Source organism: Scylla paramamosain, chromosome 22 (genome assembly GCF_035594125.1).
Source record: "Scylla paramamosain isolate STU-SP2022 chromosome 22, ASM3559412v1, whole genome shotgun sequence".
NCBI classification, from domain to species: domain Eukaryota; kingdom Metazoa; phylum Arthropoda; class Malacostraca; order Decapoda; family Portunidae; genus Scylla; species Scylla paramamosain.
In genome coordinates, this window is record NC_087172.1 from 19,343,248 (window position 1) to 19,364,141 (window position 20,894).

Below are 20,894 nucleotides of genomic sequence, written 5' to 3' on the forward strand. Positions count from 1 at the left end.
AAGGCTCATAATCTTAGGCTTAGTAATCTTGGCCTAAATGGTAAAGGTGTTGGACTAATGATTCCATGAGTGTCTTGACTCAATCCCCAGCAAAAGCCTCCTATGGTCAATTTATCCTGCCTTCAGCTCAATTTCTCAGTGTTTCTTGGATGCCTTAAGGCAAAGCATCACATTTAGTATCTGAAGTCCTCCAGCCTGTTAAGAATCTATCACATGTCAGGTTTTAACCCTTTCATTGCTATCTGGCATATCTTTCCTTAAGTACTTGCCACTTTGAGACATCTTTTCTTGTTGTACAGCCACCTCCAAACACTTTACTGGTGAGGAATTGCAAAATCTCTTCTTTTTTATCCCTTCCTTTCTTGTAGATGCCTAAAAAAATTGCATACATTGCTTTTAGTGTTGTGAATTGTTGCATACCGCAGTGAAAGGGTTAAGATTGTCAGCATAATCTAGATGAGGTCTGACCAGCACCAAATGTAACTTTAGTATGACTTCAAGACTTTTACAGTGCTCGCCATAAACATTGTCCCACCTCTCTCCCATGCTGCACCAGGTGATATAAACATGTACTACATCCAAAGAAATTTATTGAACTTACAACTAATACTTTGTTGGCTTCCCTTGACATCTCCTGCACTCTTCCAAATGGGCTGGAAGGCTGTCTGCAAGCACCATGAGATGCTGGGGAGTGAATGTGTTCCAGAGGTGGTGAAGCACAGCTTGGAGTTTGGCTACAGTTGAACAGTCGTGGCTGCGTAACTCCCATTTTATTATCACCCACAAATTTTCTATTGGGTTCAGATCTGGGGAATTAGCAGGCCACTCTTCAAAGAATGGCACACAGCAGTCTCTGAGCCACTACTTCACTGACTTAGCAGTATGGCATGGTGCACCATCCTGCATGAAGATGGAGGCCTGACACATCTAGAAACACCCCAGTAGATGGTCATACAGAAGCTCGAGGTAGTTCCCCTGATTGATTGTGGTGTTTTTTGGTAACACCATGAGGCTCCCCACCCCAAGGTAGGAAAAGCATCCCCACGCCACCAATGAATTAGGGAATCTGATGGCAGGAGCAGTGTAGCAGGAGTCAAGGGGGTCGCTGCCTTGGTGTTGGTACACACGACCTTGACTGCTGGCTGTCATCGTGAATCTTGACTTGTCGCTCCACAGCATGCCACGCCACTACTCAATGGTCCAGTCTTTCATCCTCTCACAAAATGCAAGCCTCTCTTCTTGCTGGCCTACAGTAACCACAGGCTTGGGCTGTGCTGCATGGCTCAGGTACTGGAGGTTGTCATGGATGTGGCACGATAATGTCCTCACAGACACATTACTCAGCAATCCCAAGTTGTCCCCCCTGATTTTCCTGGCAGATACTTGTGGATTATGTATGACTTCAAGGCGTACCACTCTCAGGGTTCGCAGGGAAGTTTTGCTGGTGTTTCCTGGTGGTTTCTTCTTGGCGGGTATGTTGTTGCCGTCAAGTTCAGCCATACACTTCAAGTATTGTTGAACTTGGTGGACACTGACACTCATCCAGTCAGAGATAGCCTGTGTGGAGTGTCCAACCTTGTGGAGAGCTGAGATGGCTGTGATGTCATCCCATGACAAGATCTGATAGGGCACCATTGTCCAGGAAAACAGCTAAACACCTAAACAACAGAGTAACTGCAAGCCAGTCTTGGGGGTAGTGCGGGAGGACAGCAACAGAATGCCTACTAGTCAGAGTGATTGACAGGCGCTGATCACTTCTTCCCGCCTTTGCAAGCTGCCTGACACGCTGGCTGAGATGCCAGATGTGTAATAATTAAATTTAAAGCACCCGATGCCTGCCAAAGAAAGAGCATGCGTTTTGATCTTTCAAACAGATACCATGGTCTCTGGTGACAATGTTTATGATGACCACTGTATTTTTAATACTCCCAAAGATTAATCCTAATACAGTAGAACCTTGGTTCTCAAACTTAATTAATTCCTGAATGTTGTTCGAAATCCAAAATGTTCGAAAACCAAAACTATTTTCCCCATAGGAATCAATATAAAATGGATTAATCCATTCCCAAACACCAGTCTACCCTGTATTAGTGGCTTATGACAGATGCTCCTACATCCAAGATGTCTGCTTCACAACATCTCCAGCTCACAAATTACTCATCCAGGAAGGATGCATTCAATGAACTCAGTGACACAAAACTCATCAGAAGATACTGTTTAGAACTCTTTGTTACCAATCTAGTGAGGGAAACCTTACAGAGTGACAAAGAAAGAAGCAATCCACTTACCATCAAGATGAATGTGATCATAACAATTAGACATATTGCTGCTGGGAAAAGCTACTGGGAAAATGCAGTTGTGCAGTAGTGATGACACTGTGGGTCATCGAGAGAGCCACAAGTGACTCGGGATTACTTCTGAGCACCAAAAACTGTTTGTTTATATTGAGGCTTTTCAACAGGATCACATTTACCTTATTTCAAAGACTGAATTACTGTTATACATTCTGTGTCTCTCCTCCAAATATATAAAAATGAAGTAAATATTTATAGAAACTATAAATTAGTAATAAATGGCATCTTTTGCGATGTCTTTTAATACTTGAAATCAAGTAACCTTGTCCTATAACCGAATTATGGTACTGCAACTGAAGCAATTATGAGTTCAAAATTTTGTTCTAAAACCGATTTGTTCAAAAAGGTAGGTGTTCGGTAACAGAGGTTCCACTGTACATAATTTCCTTTATTTCTCACCTCTATGCATTTTTTTCTAACAGAAATCAGAGCTAACTATAATTCACAAGTTTTTTTTTTTCATTCTCTGATCTTACCAGAGCTTTGCTTTTTATTGTGTACATATTCTGTGGGTTTTTCCTACCTATGGCAAGTACTTTACATTTATTAATACTAAACTGCATAAGCCATCTATCTGTCCATTTGTTCATCCTGTCTAAGTCTGCCTGCAAGGTGATGGCATCTGAATCTGATGTAATTAATCTACCTATCTTCATGTCATCCACAAATTTACTAACATCACTTTTAATCCCATTACCTAGATTATTAATGTATATGAAAATAATTATGGTTCTAAAACTGATCCCTTAACACTCAACACAGTGGAAGTGAGTATGGCATGTCACTAGACTAATGACCAAGACAGTACCACCTGGAAGTATTTGTCACATCAGGGACTAGCACTTCACACTCCTCAGGCTCACACACACACACACACACACACACACACACACACACACACACACACACACACACACACACACACACACACACACACACACACAAGAAAAAGAAAGAAAAAGCAGTGTTTAAATCTCAACATTGAACAATCTAAAATTCTCCAAAGAAACATTAAATTCTCCTTTCATTTGAACACCTGGCTCTCTCCTCCACATGCAAGGTGGCACGCAGGATGAAAGAGCAAAGGACTGTAACTGAAAGGAAACCTAACTATTTGTATTTATCCATTACTAGTTGCATCTATAATGAAATGTGCAACTGTTTAATTCAATTCATCACAAATGCAACTAAGTATTGGGAGAGAGTTAAGTTCTCTTTCTCTTTGGAACAAATCAAATGTATCACAGCATGTCACTGATGCCAAGAACTTGAACATAAACAAATGCTACAAAGACTAGCTTCAAAATAAACTCATATTGAAGCCTACTATTTACAGGGAAAACAGCAGTCACAAAAACAGTGGCAAGCAAAGGTGACTCGCTCCTTTGCCATGCTCCCCCTGCAAGGAGTCTGACTCGTGCATGACCACCTAGTGACTCAGAGCAAGGGTCATCCTGGAGCAAGGGGGTAAACAGCTAAATATAAGGACAGAAATATTCATTCTGCACATTCCTAAACAATGTACCAGGGAAGAATACTGGGTAGGAGACCATGAGAGGAACACACAAACACATTACCTTGTAGCAGTAGTTGTCACAAACATAGTGCTCACAGTTCTTGCCATGATAGCCAGGAGGGCAGCCACAATGTTGATCTGTACCATAAGCAACAAATTACAGATACTTTCACTGATGTAATGATAAATATGAAACAGCATGCTAGCAGTAATTAATATAAAACATCATGCAAGCCCTTCACAACATACAGGAAGCTTTCCTTTATTCTATGTGTGTCACTCTAAATAAAAATATACCACAGAATTAATTATTCTGATGATAAAAAAAAAGAAAAAAAAAATCAACTGAATACCCTGAGGAACACAGGAACCAGAGAATATGAGATCGAGAACCCTGACCTCCTTCGTGGCACGTTCGGTCCTGACACAGTCTTCCAGTCCAGCCCGGGTCACACTCACAGTGTGGCATGCCACTCCTGATAGAACACTGGCCCTGCAATACACACACCATCACTTGCTGGAGGCAATGAGACATGAGGGAGAGGTGGAAGGAAAAGCCTCCCTGGGGAGTCTCAGTTACAGTACTGTCCCATGAAGCTTATTTTTAACACTGTTTTGTATGAAGAATTTTTAACTGCTTTGCATTAAGAACTTTTAACATTGTTTTGCATTAAGATTTAACAATGCTTAAGACTGGGTCCACACATAAAATACACCTCCAAACAAGTATTAAAACAATCTACAAGTAAATTCAGATGAATTTTATTTTTTTTTTTTCAAGATAGTTTATGTTGAAACTGTTGGTAAGAGAGCACGAACACCTACATTGATGCAGGTGTCACAGACAGAGTACTGGCAGGATGATCCATGATAGCCTGGTACACAGGAGCAGCGGGCCCTGGGCTGTGGGGGACCTGTCATGATGCAGTTCCCTCCATTGAGGCACTCAAGGTCTGCACACAAGTCTTCACATTGTGTCTCTGAAATCACACCATAAATGAAGACCCTTTCTGACGTGCCCTCAAAATAGTGTGCTTTATGTATCTTTTCTAAGGTTAGACAAATAAATATTTTCTGTTTTTTTTATCCTTGCGCATCATTATATTTTCTTTGAAGCCTCTGGACAACACTTGTCTCCACATTATCTCTGACCCTAAATCACTAAATGTTAGTAGTACATTAATACATCCCTAACACAATGTCACATTCCACTATAGAAATCTAAAAAGAAACAAATAGTAATAGCTTGAAGAAATAGTTTAAAATTCTTTCTCTCATAAGGAGGCAATACAGAATAATTTTTCTTTTATTCATAATATACTTATGTTTTCCAAGTTTTCCAATTGATTAATTCTTTTGGTTTCATGGTCTTTATATAATTCATTATAATACTATAATACTGGGCTCTAAAATATTTTTTTTATTTGTAGTATTCTTCCAAAAGACTATGTAATTGAACTTCAAAATGGATCAAAGAAAGGCAATCTGGTAGTCACACTTACTATTAATGCAGTCATCGCATTTTCTGCCGCTCCATCCCAGCTTGCACTCGCAGAGGGGAAGCCCCCTATTTTGGATTGAACAGGTGCCCTGAAATACAGGTCCTAACTTATTATGGGTCTGATAAAAAATACTAATTATCAACATAGAGGTGAATCAGCCACAATGCAAGAGTTTCACACAATCCACCCCAGCATGTAATGCAACACAACTGTGAGTGATGGATGCAAGAAAAATGTTTTCCTTACAGAAATTATTAAGAAAGCGATATATATATATATATATATATATATATATATATATATATATATATATATATATATATATATATATATATATATATATATATATATATAACATTCCTATGCTACATAAAAATTTAAAGTTAACTCACATGTTTGCAGTAGCCATCACAGACAGACATGGTGCAAGAGACCCCATGGTAGCCCGGAGCACAGGAACACATTGGGGTGACAGAGTATGTACCATTCACCCTCAAGCGACATGTGCCTCCATTTTCACAGAGGAGTGCCTTACACTGGTCACAGCGGTCACCTAAGTGTTCAAGTGTGAAAAGTAAATAACTGACATGAGAAAAGGAGCTATTTTGAAATAAAGATTGTATACACATAAATGTGCAAGTACAGAACACTGGTACACCAAGGCTTTTTTCCATAGTAGCGCTGAGACCCACCTGTAAACATGGCATTGCAGGTGCAGTATGGTGGCTTGTCACTCAGCTCATGGCAGGTGCCATTGTTCTCACAGAAGTTATCACAGGTGGGCATGGGAGTCTCACACAGTGGCCCTGTCCAGTTGCCTTGACAGTGACATGAAAGCTGGTTCTCAGTCTCCACCTGGCAGTAGCCACCATTCTTGCAGTAGTCAGAACATCTGAAATGTTTCTCTAAGTCAACATCTTCACTTTTTCATATTATATATCAAAATGGTTGAGAGGTGCAATCTTTGCACTGATGACGAGTTTCCAGCCTCTTAACCATTACTTACACCTGTTTGTTCTTTTACTTTTTTTTATGTAGGAGGGACACTGGCCAAAGGCAATAAAAAAAAAGCCCACTGAGATGCCAGTCCCCAAATAGGGTCCGAAGCGATAGTAAAAAACTGAAGGATAAGTGTCTTGAAACCTCCCTCTTGAAGGAATTCAAGTCATAGGAAGGTGGAAATACAAATGGAGGCACAGAGTTCCAGAATTTACCAGAAAAGGGATCAATGATTGAGAATACGGGTTAACTGTTGTATTAGAAAGGTGGACAGAATAGGGGTGAGAGAAAGAAGAAAGTCTTGTGCAGTGGGGCCACGGGAGGAGAGGAGGCATGCAGTTAGCACTGCTACACAGTATACTCAAATAGACTGAAACTCTCTGATACTAATGCTGATGACATTATACAGCAAGAACTATGCAAGACCAGACAGTAAGCCCACCTGTAGTGGTTGCAGTGCTCCCCTTCAAACTTGGGGTCACACTGGCACTTAGGGCCCTCCTCAGTCAGGACACATTTCCCCTTCAGGCAAAAATGATTGCACGCTCCATTACTGGCAACTAGTGAGTGACACTCTATGTGATCTGCAAGGTAAAAAGACTCCATTCAGTATGGATACCTTTGATACACATTAGTATTACTGATTCAAGACAATATTCACTTCATGAAAGTATTTTTCCTTCAGCTCAGCTACTGCTACAACTTGAGTTTACCAACCACTAACTACAGGTCGGATTCACTTCTCTTAATCTTTGCTATAAATTTCAATTCACAAATGAATAATGAAAACATCTATGGCATTTCAAAAAATCCTTTGATAAAACTCCACTGCATAGAAACTCAACCTTTATAATGATTGGCAGCTCCCAACACTATTAGGTACAGTACATAATAAATTCTAATGACTAGTGCAAAGACAGAAGTTCCTTAATGAATCTAATGTGTAACGTGGTGTCAAGACAGACCTCCCACAGTCTCTATCACTGTGCCATCAGGGCATAGACAAGAGTAGCTCCCAGGCCCAGACAGGACGCACAGAGCAGTGGAGTGACACGTAGCATTGGTGCATGGGTTGGGGACTGCAGGGAGAAACATAAACTGCATTATACTTTGTAAGCTTTACCTGAAAAAAGTTTTACACTTATGCAATGCCTCAGTCAGAAACGTTGGTGTAAGACTGAAATGGAATGGAATGGAATGGGATGGGATATAGTAATAGTATGTCTGCAGATGCCATGGTCCTACTAGAAGAGTGAAAGGGAACTCCAGAGAGAGGTTGATAATTTTCACTGGATTTGTGAGAGGCAGAAAATGAAGATGAATGTTAAGAAAACTGAGCTGACTGTGTTTGAGAGGAGAGAAGAGGTGTGTGATTTTAGGCTACCTTAATGGGTGAGTGTGCCAGCTGTAGGATGTGAGGTGATTATGGGAGGAGAGAACGAAGGAAGTGAGTGAGTTTAAGTACCTGGAAACAATGGTAAGTAAACTTTGTAAGATGAATGGAGGGATATGAGACAGGGTTGTGACAGGCAGGTGTGTCAGAGGATCACTTGCAGTTCATGAAGGGGAGAAATGTGTCTATGGCTATAAAGAGAGGTTTAAAAAAGTAATATTCTTCTTCCAATAGTGACACATGGATCAAAGACCTAGAGGTAGAATGAGGTGACAATTATGAATGTATGTTGTGGAAATAAGTTATTGAAGAAGAGTGTACTTAATTAATATAATGGGGGGGTAAGAACAATGAGAGTATGAGATGTGGTGTAAGCTCAGGTATAAGTGCTGTAAATTGTGGTGGTGGGGTAGAAGAAAAGGAACACACTAACACAGTACAGCCATACTGAGAGGATGGAGTGAAGAGTTTGTAAAGAAAGTGTTTGTGAGCAAAGCTGAAGGCATGAATAGGAGAGGAAGGCCACTTGAAAGATGGGAGGATAGAGCAAACGAGTGAGTACATGGGTGAAAAAGTGTTAGTAAAAACTAAGTGCTTGAGTAGGAGGGAAATGTCTGGGTAGGGAGAGGTGGAGGCTCTTCTGCCTTGGCTACCTCCCATGGGGATGCTGCCAAAGGGAACAAGGCATCAGAGAGGTAGATAGATAGATAGATAGTTAAATGGCAACATTTCATGACACAAATACAAGGTCTGTTAAAAAATTATCCAACTTTATTTTTTCTTAGAAACTACTTCAGGTTGCAGGACAAGGTGGCACCAACTGTAACAGATGGAAAAGCATGGTAGCATTTTCAATGTTAGTTTATGGAATTGTTCAGACATAACTGCAGCAGGTTTTTAAGATCCTTCTCACACACACGTGGTTGGCAGGCATGCTGAATGGCATCGTTCACACAGTGGTGTATCACGTGTTTTGAGGGCAGTGGACAGCATCACTGGCCAGCCAATGAGAAAAGAGACTATGCATAACCACAGCAACCCCAGGCACTCCACATGGAGTGATCCCTGTGATGACTCACAAACCAGTGGAATCCCTCATCGTGGTATTGGTTGAAGATATGTCCTCCTTGATTAGTTTGAGCAAGTCATCAAATTACTTCACAGACACTATCAAATAATTAAAAAGTTTTCTTGTCATGCTCTCTCAAAGAGGGGTACAAGGTTGTAAACATGCCATGGGTAAGTCTGTCATAAACCCAGTGTCATCTTTGTCACCACCTGTGCCATTTCAAGCAGTGATGCAACAGCCAAACACATGCTGCCTCCTACACATCCATTCTGGCACTGCATGCCAGAGCTGAGAACACTCACAAAAAAAAGTAGATAAACTGCACAGTTATGCAAAATGCTTAATGTATACAATTGCAGCATTAAATGCTTAGTGGCCACCACAGCTGTAACCACCTCATGTGAACAAGCCCTAAGATAGATACCTTTCAAAAGGCTTTACATCACAAAGCTGCTAGGTGTGTGTGTGTGTGTGTGTGTGTGTGTGTGTGTGTGTGTGTGTGTGCGCATACATCAACATCAACATACATAACACTCACTCCTGTAGTCCTGCTTCTGCTCCTGCACAATGAGCACATCGGTGACCTTCATGGTGTGCTGGGAGATAGGCATGATGCCTGGGTTGTTGTTGCCAAACTTGTTGATGTTGTTGACAGTGTTGGTGTGCAGGGTGGTGAAGTATACAAAGTCTTCAAACACATCCAGACTCAATGGAATGCCATCCTCTGCAAATCAAAAGTGAATTTATAGAATTAGTGATAATTGTCTCATGCTTCCATATACAAGGGGTCCTCAGATTACACTGGAGTTCCATTTCTAAGCCATTAAGTAAACTGAATTTCAGCAAAAGTCAGAACCAACCTATAGTATAGGTGTCTAAGCACCTATAGTATGTGAAAAGAGAATAATTCCTTACTTTTACTTATATGGTTGGCCTGCTCTACATTTGCCAACACTCTAGGAAACTCACCTGCTGTTTTCACATGACAACCAGCAACTTCACCTTGCTATATAATTTAGCATGAACCTTAAACTGCATAAACCAACCCTTACTGGCTGAAAACTCTTCACTTTTACTCCCTTCTCCCTTTTCACTTTTTGAGGCTTCAATCTTTTAGCCTTCTGCTGAATTAATATAAGGCTCACTGGGATATGCTGTTGATACTAGTCTTCCAGTCAAAGCACTAATAATTGCTCCATTCCAATTAATCAGACCACTACACTGCTTGGTTATCAGTCAATTTCAGAAAAGCAGAGCCTTTCACATGTACAAGAATGCGATCTTTAACTTTAATAATCATAGTTACAATCACTGGCTCAGGCCAAGCAGCTGTGCCCATTTCACTGTGTATATTTCAATTATCATGGTGATTGCTTTCTTTTTCTTCAATGCACTGCCTTCAGGAGAGTCTAGCTCACAATTGAGAGCCATAATGAAGGTAAAAAAAAAGCAACACAAATGAAAGTGAATAAGTACCAATCCAACACGGTGCACAGCTGAGAGACTGACGCTTCCTTCCTCAGTCTACTGCCACATGCCGACATGTTTCTCCACTGGGCTCATCAAGTAATTCTTTGTATTATTTTTATTTTCTATCAAAATGTAATACATAATCTTTTTTTGTTAGTTTGCTTTCTTCATTCAGTTTAGAAAATATTGGGCGTGGTATTGCATGTGTGTGGTGTAGCATAAAAAGTAAGAGATAAGTATATTGGAAAGCATGCTGGTACCCTCAGTTAAGTGTAAAATTTTTAAAAAGTAAAAAAAAAAAAAGAAAAAAAAACACCAAAGGGAATGTATGTAACTACAAAACAGCAGAAGTCAAGACCACAGTAAACCGATAACTCTCTGTATGCAATAATAAATTCTATCGTGCTTTTGTATAACAACAAATTTTGTAATAAAAAAAACTATGAGTGAGAGGAAGAAGAGTGCAATGTTAGAACAATATCAATACAATGCTGACCGTGGCTGAAATGCTTCACCAGCTGCCTGTCCGAGCCGTCCAGCTTCACTGTTTCCACCTTGTTGGTCTTCACGTCTGCCCAGTAGAGTCGGCGTGTTGGATAGTCGATGGCCAAACCAGCCGGAGCCAGAACGTTGCTCACCACCAGCGGCCTGTTCAGTCTGCCATCCATCTTGGCCACATTGATCGCTGGCACTCCCCAGTCTCCAAAGAACAGTTGTCTAAATACACAATCAGAGAAATGTGCATGTGAGCTTTTCCCACTCAAGTACAATGTTTCTTGATGTGTTTGTCTTTTTTTTCTAGAAAACTATTTTCTTCATTGTATACCTTCATGCAGGTTGTGATATCATATTTTGTTAAGGTTATACACCAGTGATAAGGTAAATCCATAGATCATATTTCTTGTGGTTGGGCAGGACACTCACCCAGAGAGCGGATCCACCACCACATCATACATGCGCTCCGTCTCAGTGGAGATGATGGTAACCTTCTTGGAGCCATCAATGGACAGAGCCACAATGGTTCTATCACCTGAGTTGACGACGTACAGCACCTTGGCCACCCAGTCCACGGCAACTCCCATCGGTGAATTGAGTTCTTTTTGCTGAGAAAACAAGAGTCTGCTCAAGTCACTGAGAATGTTGGTGCACTCATTATATATCAGTGTCCTGCATTTCCATATAAATATCAACATAGAGGCATGGGTTGGTTTAAGTATTCTATTAAAAGTTTTAAAACTGATGATGAAATATCATTCAGAGTTGTAAGTGGCTTTCCAATAATTATTGCAATAACTTCATTTAACTGGCATATCTGAAATTCGTTATTGTCATGGCATTAGGTTTCAGTTATCAATGGTAATGTTTATCTACCACTGTAATCTTAAACATTCATGCAAAAATCACCTGCATGTCATTAGAGATGCATCTGTTTTCACCTATAAAATTCCTGACTTAACTGAACAACAAAGAGATGAAAAGAATAAGCAAATGTACATTTTAACTTACAATGATGTATGAGTGGTTCTGGGTGGTGCCCTGGGACACTGAGCTGCCCTGCTCAAAGGGCTGGGGTACCTCCATGGCATGCAGCTGGTGGTGGTGCAGGTTACTCCAAAAGGCAATGGGCTTCGTCCCATACAGCACATCAACACTGTGAATTCGGATGGAGCTGTCCAGCTGCATCAGGATAAAGGTGTCAGTAACAATTAGCAATATGAAGTATCACTGCTGTGTACAATAATGTGAATGCCAAATCCAGTTAGCTATACATCAATCAACCAATATCTCAATTCAGCTCACAGAAGATCAATCAACAGTGCATATCAATCTGACATCCTTGTCAAAAGAAATTCCATACTGTGGTAAGGGGGAGAGTTTCAGCTGAGTTGCCATGTTTGTATGGTGACAGCTTCTGCAGAAAATTATCATTTGCCACAATCATGTATGCAAGGTGACCATCAGCTGAACAAGACTTCTGCCTTTTTTGGGAGTAGCTGTTGTGAGAGTAGCCTGGGGCACAGGAACAAGTGTGGTTTCCATCAATCTTCATGTTACAGATTTGGGAACATTCACCAAACCTAAGGGAATACAGAGATATTTAACTTTTGGGATAATTTCTAAAATCTATCTTATGACACAATCCAATGAAATGTTTGACACAAGAAAACAAAAATAGCAATTACTGTATTCAGTGAGTGGGAGTGAAGAAGAAAGAGGAAGAAAGTAATAATGAATGTAGTGAAAAAAGGGACAGGAGTGAAGGATAAGCTGCAGAAAAAAAAAGAAGAGAAGGAGGAGGAGGAGGAGGAGGAGGAGGAGGAGGAGGAGGAGGAGGAGGAGGATGGGTTTTATATGATTCTGAACCTCAATAAAGTAGGATCTTAGGTATTACGTAAGGCCATGCATTTTTTCTGCATGCACACACACACACACACACACACACACACACACACACACACACACACACACCTGCATCCTGTGTTACAGTTGAGTTCATCGCTGTTGTCTGTGCAGTCATCAAACCCGTTACACACACTCACATTACCAATGCAGTGACCATTCTTGCACTCGAATTCTCCCGGCCCACACCTGTTCACCAGCATACCTGAAGAAAAGTAATAAATAAGGAATAGGAAATAAAAAAAATATGTAGCAATCAGCTCAACATCATGCATCATTTAAGCCTATTCTTCAAACACAATATGGTAAGAAATTTTTTGGTCTTTCACTGCTTAAAATTAATTTGCAATTTACTGAACCCACCCACCCACCCACCCTTACACACACACACACACACACACACACACACACACACTTACACAAATCTGAGTCCTCATCTGAGCCATCCGAGCAATGACGTACTCCATCGCAGATATAATCATCAACAATGCACTTGTGGTTTTTGCAACTGGAAAATAAAAATTAACATTTCAATAACTCAAACACTGTAACCTAAAAAGAAGTCTAGAAATCTATGATATTAAATATTGCTTTGAGTGAGTCATTCAAAGATAACATTATGATAGTGAATAAATGTCAACAAAGAAGAAAACCTGAGCTCAGATAAACCATGAAACCGATACATCCTACGAGAGGAGGTGACTCACCTGAATCTCCCTGGTGAGCAGGAGTGGTTAGCACACAGCTCCTCGTCTTCATCACTGCTGTCTGTGCAATCATTCTCACCGTCACACACCCACAGGTTGACAATACACTGGCTATTGCTGCACTGGAAGTACTCCGGCCCACAAGTTCCATTGCAATTCTGTTCATCGGATTCATCAGCGCAGTCAGGATCTTCATCACACCTCCAAGCTCTGCAGCAACACACAGTAAGTGTTAGACATTTAATGGAAAAGTCTACTTCTACACTGGCCACCTGCCAAGTATGAATACTCAGGCAGATATTACTGTATTAGCAGATTGGCAGTACAATGCCATTGCAGTCACTTGTATTATTCATGCGGATATGCATGGCTCCAACCAGAAGTAATGTCACAGATTTCAAGACCATTACTTTGGTAGCTGTGAGCACAGTAAATGAAAGAAAGAAGGAAAAGCTAAATTTTTACATACTTGGATACTATATATACCTCATCAAGATTTAAAACACACCTGTTTGACACATGAACCTACATAATGATATCTGAAAGTATCACCATTACAATAAAGTATGACTCACTTGTATATGCAGAGTGGTGTCGTCTTACATCTGAACATGGTCTTATTGTTGCATGACACATCGCAGTCCTTCTCATCACTGCCATCATTACAGTGCTGAATGACATCACACACATTCTTCCTATCTATGCACCTGGGTAAGGAAAGAATACCAAGTAAGGATTAGTGAAGAAGTTACTCCACATGTAGAATCATGACAAATTGCACTTGGAATTTGTGAAAGAAACAGAACAGTAAAGTAACCAGGAGCTGACTCAGCCACTTCATGACAGAATAAGGTGGCACAAAACACCATCACTGTTGTACACTCTTTCCTACATATGCCTATTGTATCTTATATTTAATGACAAAATTATATAATACAGTACTGAAATAATAGAGCAATGACAATGTAAGCAGATATCTCAATAGTCATCGCAAGCTCAAACTGATTACTGAGTCTATTCCGGTCACCTATCACTCTGAGTATAAATTTCTTCCTATCTCCTTTCTAAATCTAACTTTATCAAGCTTAAACCTATTACTTCTTGTAAGCAAAATGGTTCTCTGATGTTTTCTTGTGAGGCATCAGTTGATATCTTGTGGAGTGCTGTAATGGCTGTCCAGTTAGGAAACACATGGTGTCTGAGTAATGGACAAGAGAGGAACATAGAGACAAAACATCTCTCAATGCCACTGCCACATTACTCTGTGAAATCCCACCAAGGCTGACCTGTTGCCCCATTAAGGACATCCAGAATCTGGGTGGTAATGCACAGCCAGTACACAGTGAACCTCTCACCTTCCATCATCACACCGGTACTCTGTGCTGGTGCAGTTCTTCACAGGACAGTCAGTTTCGTCGGATTGGTCAGGGCAGTCGTCCTCACCGTCACACTTCCAGTGGAAGGGAATACATCTGCCGGGTCAAAGAAGTGTCATTTAATTCAGAACAATGGATTAAAATCAGTCAAGAAGAAAAATGTTGATTAGCCAATCTGGGTTTCAAAAATTGATAAGTTAACAATGATATCTTGAGTTCTCTTAAATATGTTGTCTTGAGCATACTGGAAGTGTATCAGCAATATATTACATCAGCAAGTCATAGAAGACAAATACAGCAAAAGAGGAAACATATCCACAGAGACCAAGAATGGGATCAGTTAAGAATTTAGATATTCAGATAAGAAAATAGGTTGAAAGGTAGCTGGATAGATAATTTTTAATTGATAATACTTTTAATATGACTGTAAACTTGTTTTTCTGATACTTTCAAGGAAAACAGAATATATACACCATTTAACTAGAGTATATTTTCTGCCACATACTTGCTGTTATCACACTTGAACTGAGACTGTTCACAGGTGTGGGTTCCTTTGCACTCCTCATTATTCTCATCTTCCTGGTTTGGACAGTCGTTCTCACTGTCACACTTCCAGGAGAGAGGGATGCACCTGCCATTATTACACCTGTGAGGAGAGTCTGGGGGTCATCAGGTGCCAGATATAAAGGGTAACACAAGAAAAGTCATGACAAAGAATGATCTTGTGAAATTACACACACACACACACACACACACACACACACACACACACACACACACACACACACACACATAAAAACACTATCTATCTATATACCAGGCCAGCAATCTCACATAGGAAACCCAGACAAAGCAACAAACATACACCGTGTAGTGTAGTGGTTAGCATCCTCGGCTCACAACCAAATCCTGGGAGCAGCAAGGCAAACGGGCGAGCCTCTTAATGTGTAGCCCCTGTTCACCTAGCAGCAAGTAGGTACGGGATGTAACCCAAGGGGCTGTGATCTCGCTGTCCCGGTGTGTGGTGTGTAAGTGGCCTCAGTCACTATGAGCTCTGAGCTCTTTCCGTAGGGTAATGGCTGGCTGGGCAAGCAGCAGACAACCGTAGGTGAATCACACACACACACACACACACACACACACACACACACACACACACACACACACACACACACACACACACCCACCCACCCACCCACCCACCCACACACACACACACACACACACACACACACACAAGTGAAGTTCTGCAAGGATTGGTACTAGCACCAGTTATATTTGCAATATATATAAATGCCATGATGGAAGGGGTGACAAGCTACATGAGTCTCTTTGCTGATGATGCTGAGATTGAGAAAAGTAACAAATGAAGAAGACTGTGAAGTTTTCAATCAAGACTTAATTAAGATAAATGAATGGTTGTTGAGGTGGAACATGGAGTTTAATACCAAGAAATGTAGTGTGGTGAAGTTTGGAAAAAGTGCAAGAACAGAAGACAACTACTGTTTGGGAAGTGAAAAAGATCAGATATAAGATCTATAAGATCAGAAGAAAAAAATCTGGGAGTAACCATTTCTAATAAACTGTCATTTGAGAACCACATAAACAAGATCACTGGAGAAACATACAATCTGCTGAGAAATATCAAGATGACATTCACCTATATTGATGAAGATATGATAAAAAAAAATAAAAAAATAATAATAATAACAACAATGATATGTTCAAGATTGGAGTATGCAGCATTAGTGTGGTCACCAAGTTTGAGGAAGGATATCAGAAAGCTTGAAAGAATTCAGAGAGCTGCAACTAAAATCCCTACAAGCCTAAGAGGCATAGTTAAGAGAGGTTGTAGAGATTGGGCCTGACTATGCTGGAAAAAAAAAAGGGAAAGAGGTGATCTGATAGCACTGTATAAAATACTGAAAGGGAAGGAAAAGTTGGACAGGGATGATCTTGTGATACCAGATACAAGAGGTACCAGAGGACATGGAAGAAAACTGAAAAGGAGTGTTTGCAGAAGAAATATCAAGAAACATAGCTTTCCCCACAGAAGCATAGCAGTGTGGAATGAACTTATTGATGAGACTGTATGTACCAAGACAGTTCATAAATTTAAGGAAATTTTGGATAAAAGTTGATATGGAGATGGAACAGCATGAGCCTAGTGTGGCTCTTATCCTGTACCTCACAACTAGGCAAATACAACTAGGTAAACACATATATAGACACACACACACACACACACACACACACACACACACACACACACACACACACACACACATACCAATATACAAAGGAGGAAATAAGGAAAATCCACTAAATTATAGACCAGTGTTGTTGACTAGTGTTGTAGGAAAATTATGGGAAAGAACAATAAAGGAAAGATGGATGGAACACTTGGAAAGAGATAAATTTTTAGTAAATTGTCAATTTGGATTTAGGAGGGGAAGATCATGCTCCATGAACTTATTGTCCTTTTATTCAAGGGTAGTCGATACTGTGCAGGAGAGAGATGGATAGGTAGATGGTGTCTACTTAGACTTGAAGAAGGCATTTGACAAAGTGCCACACCGAACATTGCTATGGAAGATAAGAAAATTATGGAAAAATTGGAAGAAGACTGCTGGAGTGGATGGAGGATTATCTGGATGATAGAGAGACCAAAATTCATCTTGGCTGCTGTAAGTAACTAGTGGTGTCCCACGGGGCCGATAATGTTTGTAATATATGTGAACGACATAAATGAAGAAATAGATAGTTATATGAGACTATTTTGCAGATAATGGTAAGCTGATGAAAAGGGTAGAAAATGTAAATGACTGTATGGTACTGCAAGATGATGTAAATAAGATAAATAGATGAAGTAAATCTTGGCAAATGGAATTCAATTCAAGTAAATGTAAATTAAAGGAGTTTGGTAAGTGTAAGAAAAATGGCATTCAATTCAAGTAAATGTAAATTAAAGGAGTTTGGTAAGAGTAAGAAAATAATACAATATTATTATGAAATGGAAGGTGTGAAGTTAAAGAAGTCAAAAGAGGAAGTGGATTTGGGAGTAACAGTTACTGAAAATTTGACTCTGGACAGACACACTGAAAAAATAACTGGAGAGATGATGAATTTGTTAAAAAGAGTAAGAATGGCATTCTCATATTTGGATAAAGAAATGATACAAAAGTTGTTGATTTCCATGATAAGACCAAGATTGGAATATGCAGCAGTGGTGTGGTCTCCTCATACAAAGAGGAATATTATAAAATTAGAAAGAGTACAAAGAGCAGTCACTAAGATGGTTCTGGAGTTGAGTAAATCAAACTATGAAGAGAGATTAAGAATGTTGGAAATTCCTACCCTTGAAAATGGGAGAGAGAGAGAGAGAGAGAAAGGAGATTTAATAAACATCTATAAAATGATAAATGGTATGGAAAATGTGGACAAGGAAGGTTTTATAAATTTAGACTCAGAGTACAAGGGGACACAATAAGAAGATGAAGAAAGTTAACTGTAGAAGAAGCATTAAGAAGTATAGTTTTCCTCACAGAAGTGTGAACAAATGGAATTAACTCAGTGAAGATGTTTTAAATGCCAAAACTGTCAGTGCTTTTAAGACCAAACTAGACAGATATAGAGACAGGATACTACAAGATTACTCCCCTCCCATAAACCACAACTAGGTAAATACATCATTCACACTTAGCCCTGTTTGCCCCAGAGTGGAAAGGGACAGTATCATGGAACACCCAAACACAGACAGTCAAATAATATTCAAGCTGCACTATGACATTTTCATACATATCTACAATCTGGACAGCTTCTGACAGTAACATGGACATCAACTTATTAATCCATCCCATAAATGAACACATGTCCACAGGCTTACAGAAATCACCGATTCATTATCACACATCAGCACTGAAGCTACATGAGGATCCTATACAGAGACTGACATGTGTAGGTCTCCTGGCTTCTTGCAGCTTTCCTTATGTCCTTATCTTCTTTCGTTCCTATATTCTTATGATTCTAGAAGCACAAAAAAACAAACCTGAACTTCCCCTCTGGACACTGGCGGGTGTTGCAGTCTGGCATCTCATCAGAGCCATCAACACAGTCCTGGTCACCATCACATACCCACACCTGGAAACAAAAGCCACATCATGTCTTTGACCTAGTTCTTCTACTCTTCTCCCATTCTTACTTATATGAATACAGGGACTCTCAAAAGCTCAATTAAAATCAGTCTCTGCCTTGCTGTTCCCTTCCATTGCCTCACCTCAGGGATGCACTTGGAGTTGTTGCACGAGAACCAGTCAGAAGAACAAGACAGTACCGGACAGTCCAACTCATCCTCACCGCCAGGACAGTCCTGCTTGCCATCACACTTATGACTGCTGGCAATACAGTATGCATGGGAACCATTGTATGGTGGACACTTGAACTGTGATGGTATACACACATACTGAAATTAAAGGAAGAAAACAAAATGAGGATAATTTTTTTTTGTATTAAAATGAAAATAAGGGAAGCATTCAAAACATCTACTTTTATGAACCCTTTCACAGTTAAATTACTTTTCATAATCACTTAAAACTTTTTTTAAATTCTTGCATTTGTACTAGTCTCTTAAATAGTTTTGCAGGCTAGAAAAAAACAAATTAAACTGCCCATTCTTTATTTTCATTATGCATTCAGGCAAGCAAAAATTCTTTATAGTGCTCTAAATGTGCACCAAGGAGTGTTCTAGATCAGGGGTTCTCAACCTTATGCAAGCTGGGCACCCCCCCCAAAGCTGGTTCAATACAGTTGGGGTCCCCCTCTTCCCTGTGCCACCCACTCAACCCCCTCTCCAACTATGCCACCACAGACAGATAGAATCAGATAAATAGATAGATTGATAGATAACTGCATCTTCTTTGTACTAATAGCCAGTGAGTCCATGATTTTTCCCTTCCTGTCCTATGCTCATGCCCCCCAGGAATGTCAACACTCCCACAGTTGAGAATCACTGTTCTAGATGTTCAATAAGGATTAAAACATCAGTGAAATTGTAAAAAATTAAACCTATCCATCTCTCTTTATACCAGCCCAGCAATCCCACACAGTGTGGCACAAACAAAGTACCACACACTCATACACACATCATTCATATTTTTAGCCCTGTCAGCCCCTAGTGGAGAGAGAGTCGTGGAACACCCTACTACACCCCAAGTGGCAAGGGCTAAGAAATACTGCCATTGTATTCCCTGCATGTCATAAGAGGCAATTAAAAGGGACAAAACAAGGAGGTTAGGGACCCCCTTCTCTGTATTTTTTTCCTACAGGCAAAGCAAAAATTAAATTACATCAACAATAAAGCATAAGCCTCAAGGCAAGCATGCATTGACAAGCAACCCACCTCGTCACAGTTAGGTTCATCAGAACCATCAGGGCAGTGCTTGATGTTGTCACAGATCTGAGAGGGATGGATGCAGGTGCCATTGTTACACTGGAACTGGCCTGGTGTGCAGTTGAAGGGAGGACAGTCTGCTGGCTCATCAGAGTTGTCCCCGCAGTCATCCTGGAATTATTAGGTGCATGGTTTGGATTACTTGGGTTGTTGTTCAAGTTCTATGCATTTTATTTTTTATCAGTCTTTTATTTTATTTATTTATTTTTAAGAGAGGCACTGGCCAAGGGCAACAAAATTTAAATAAAAAAAGGCCTACTGAGGTGCCAGTCCCCAAAGAAAAATGGCCAAAAGGATTATCCAAAGTTGGATAAGTATCTAGAGACCTAACTCTTGAAAGAATTTAGGTCATAGGAAGGAGGAAATACAGAAGCAGGTAGGGAGTTCCAGTGAAAGAAATGAAAGATTGTGAATGTTGGTTAACTCTTGCATTAGGGAAGTGGACAGAATAGAATATTTGTCTCTCATCACACCAAGTTTAATTTCACCACCTGCACTGTCTTATCAATATTTTCTCCTATCTCACTAGTCATATCTCATCACTTGTTACCTTTCATCTCATCTGTCACACTACCTCTAAAGCAGTCTCTTAAATTTATCTGTCACACTATCATTCACTGTCTCTCTATCTCCCATGTCACACAATCTCACACTCAATC

At 40.1% G+C, this 20,894-nt stretch overlaps 1 protein-coding gene across 10 annotated transcripts in view; it reads right to left on the reverse strand.

Moving 5' to 3' along the window:
- Positions 1-20,894, reverse strand: part of LOC135111740 (prolow-density lipoprotein receptor-related protein 1-like) — a 175,117-nt gene that overhangs the window by 15,181 nt on the left and 139,042 nt on the right. For all 10 annotated transcript variants that reach the window (XM_064025422.1, XM_064025428.1, XM_064025424.1 and 7 more), the window contains 22 exons: positions 20,185-20,346; positions 19,063-19,248; positions 18,835-18,926; positions 15,292-15,432; positions 14,766-14,882; positions 13,986-14,117; positions 13,411-13,620; positions 13,123-13,211; positions 12,773-12,908; positions 12,162-12,381; positions 11,810-11,980; positions 11,228-11,406; positions 10,800-11,020; positions 9,372-9,557; positions 7,337-7,450; positions 6,814-6,955; positions 6,065-6,264; positions 5,765-5,925; positions 5,373-5,460; positions 4,696-4,850; positions 4,270-4,363; positions 3,932-4,008 (listed from right to left, as the gene is read on the reverse strand). In XM_064025422.1, the coding sequence (XP_063881492.1) occupies positions 3,932-4,008; positions 4,270-4,363; positions 4,696-4,850; positions 5,373-5,460; positions 5,765-5,925; positions 6,065-6,264; positions 6,814-6,955; positions 7,337-7,450; positions 9,372-9,557; positions 10,800-11,020; positions 11,228-11,406; positions 11,810-11,980; positions 12,162-12,381; positions 12,773-12,908; positions 13,123-13,211; positions 13,411-13,620; positions 13,986-14,117; positions 14,766-14,882; positions 15,292-15,432; positions 18,835-18,926; positions 19,063-19,248; positions 20,185-20,346 (3,273 nt within the window). The remainder of the gene's footprint in view (positions 1-3,931; positions 4,009-4,269; positions 4,364-4,695; positions 4,851-5,372; positions 5,461-5,764; positions 5,926-6,064; positions 6,265-6,813; positions 6,956-7,336; positions 7,451-9,371; positions 9,558-10,799; positions 11,021-11,227; positions 11,407-11,809; positions 11,981-12,161; positions 12,382-12,772; positions 12,909-13,122; positions 13,212-13,410; positions 13,621-13,985; positions 14,118-14,765; positions 14,883-15,291; positions 15,433-18,834; positions 18,927-19,062; positions 19,249-20,184; positions 20,347-20,894) is intronic.